Source organism: Alosa sapidissima, chromosome 5 (assembly GCF_018492685.1).
Source record: "Alosa sapidissima isolate fAloSap1 chromosome 5, fAloSap1.pri, whole genome shotgun sequence".
Classification (NCBI taxonomy): domain Eukaryota; kingdom Metazoa; phylum Chordata; class Actinopteri; order Clupeiformes; family Clupeidae; genus Alosa; species Alosa sapidissima.
The window spans coordinates 14,326,907-14,329,606 of NC_055961.1; the positions used below are offsets into that span (position 1 = coordinate 14,326,907).

Consider the following 2,700-nt stretch of genomic DNA (forward strand, 5'->3'; position numbering starts at 1 on the left):
GGCTATAGCACCTTATAAAAGATGAGAAAAAGTTATTTCATGTGATGTCTGTGAGTAATGTTGTGTACTTCATTACAATCAGTTCATCAATTGTACTGCGAGTCAATGGTAGTTGAGGTGTTCAATAGCACCTGGAATCGTAATGTGCGTTTGGGTGACAGATTGAATCCTTAGTGATTCTTTCCATTGTTGACGCAATCCAGACTCCATCAAACATGTTAGATTTTATCTTGACCGGTCCATTCCATGGTCGTTGTGGGTGCAATTATGACATTAAACACCCAACAGCTTGATCGTTTTGTTTGAGCTCATGACTAACTCCCAATCGTACCAGACTCCATCTGTAGGTTTGGTCTACTCAATTGTGTTCTTATTGGGTGCAACTGAAAAAGATAGGGAGTTCTGTTCCCAGCTTTAGATAGGAGCCTGACCTTTACATGCCCAAAAAATAGCTGGATGGAGCTGCTGGCATGGTGACTGATTAGAGGCATGTGTTACCTTAGAAACATGGAAAGGCAAGAGACAATAACTGCTCCTCCTTCATGACACATCCACATTATATAAATTACACAAATCAACTTCTTGGGAGTCATTCTCTGGTAGGCCACCACCTTGGCAGATTCCAAGGTATCATATGTAAGGTAAGAACGGGGTTCAAATGACTTAGGGTCACTACAGGGAGATGATCACTGCATAGTGTCTTTGAAAAGTTGTATTCCAAATGTATTAGCAAATATGCATTTTAGGTGCGTTTATTCATTATAACATCGTAACTTCAGACTAAGTTCTAAGTCTATAGAGCTTCACAATTAATTCCCAGTTGATTTCTTTTTTACAGAATGCTACATGAAAACCGAACAACAATCAAAGAGTTTATCCTTGTGGGCTTTCCAACACTCCACCCTGACTATTATGGCCTGATCGCATTTATATTTTGTATTGTGTATGTTATCACAGTTGTAGGGAACTCTTTTCTAGTTGTAACATTTGTGCTTGAGCCAAGCCTCCATAAACCGATGTACATTATCATGTTGAGTTTGGCTCTGTCTGACATAGGATTTGCCACTGTAGCTCTGCCTAAAATCATTTCAAGGTACTGGTTTGATGACAAATTTGTTTCCTTCAATGTGTGCTTCTTGCAAATGGGACTGATTCACAGCTTTGGGACTCTGAACTCTTACATTATGGGGATTATGGCTTTGGATCGTTACATGGCCATATGTCTTCCTCTCAGATATCCTATGCTGATGAAAAATCGCACTATGACCATCCTAAACGGTTTTGCCTGGATTCTATCCATGGCTCCTGTAAGTATCTCATCAACCTACACCTACATGCTTCCATATTGTGGGCCCAATCGAATCTATCAATGTTATTGTGATCAACATTCCATAATGACCCAAGCATGTGCTGACTACAGTTATGAGATAATGATTTCTTTCACATTAGCTATGCTGGTACTTCTGATACCCCTGGCTTTCATTGTCTACACTTATGTCCATATAATTATCACTGTATCGAAAATATCCAGTTCACAGAGTCGATGGAAAACTTTCTCCACCTGCAGCACACAAATATGCATTATCAGTCTTTACTATCTACCACGCTGCACTGTCTATATTTTCAACATGGCAGGTATCTCCATGAACCAAGATACCCGCATTACACTTATCCTTTTCTACAGTCTGTTTCCTCCTCTTATAAACCCCTTCATTTACTGCCTGAGAACAAAAGAGATCAAACTGGCACTGGCTCGCTGGTTTAGAATGAGGAATATTAGCAAGAAGTTCTCCATTGCTGCTATGCCTTTAATGATGTGAAATGGGTCGAAGCCATATTGAAAATATATTTGAAAAGATTAAATGTTTTTTTTTTTTTTTTTTACGTAAGAACTGACAGTTACATAAATAACTATGGAATTGATTGTTACAAGAATCACCATAGTGATTTGATGAAATGTTGTCCTATTTGTTATAGTCTGATTGTATGCATCTGTAAAATTCAATGTCTTAACCCTAGCCCTAGCTTCTACATGTGAAACTTTCAGGAAGCGCCAATCCCTGCCTCTTACCAAAAATGGGCTTCAGCACCATGACCTCTTCGGCATCATTGGTGCAAATCCATTCCTTGATTTGAGTCCTCTAGCCATTAACTATTTAATGTGATTTGATGTAATGTCACTTTACAGTAATGATACATTTGGGGAGGATTCATCTTTTAAAATATGAATATACAAATAAATATACAAAAATCTAATAAATGTTCTGAAATTAATGTTCACAGTCAGTTTAGACCTTAAATTTTAATCAAAAGGAAATGTGTCTTTAAATGACTTTTGAAAAATGTCATGTTGAATATCCTTTAAATCAGGATTTCATGAGAATTACCCAAATAACAAGACAACCACTTCTAGATTGAGAACAGTCTGAAGCTGATCACCACGTCACTGAACATCACTCAGAGCCATTCCCAGAAAATGTTGGTTATTTAATACAGACTACAGAAAAAATGTTGTCACTATTTAATAATTTATGTAAAATCATGGGTATCCAACAGCACTGCCACCTGCATAGTTCTAGATGTACATAAGATTAGAAACTGACTGAGCCAGTGTCGGAGTCAGCTTTTGTAAAATTCAGCAAATTGCTCTTCAAACTGGTGTTGCAGGGGTTAGGGGTCATAGACACCACAAGACCTCAA

General features: G+C 37.9%; 1 protein-coding gene across 1 annotated transcript; it reads left to right on the top strand.

Annotated features, from left to right (window-relative positions):
* The first annotated feature begins 273 nt into the window (after positions 1–273).
* LOC121709118 (olfactory receptor 2A12-like) lies at positions 274–1,820 on the top strand. The gene is made up of 3 exons (XM_042092193.1): positions 274–641; positions 839–943; positions 1,235–1,820. Exons 2-3 carry the CDS (start codon positions 840–842, stop codon positions 1,818–1,820), a joined length of 690 nt encoding a protein of 229 aa, XP_041948127.1. The 5' UTR covers positions 274–641; position 839.
* The last annotated feature ends 880 nt before the right edge of the window (positions 1,821–2,700 follow it).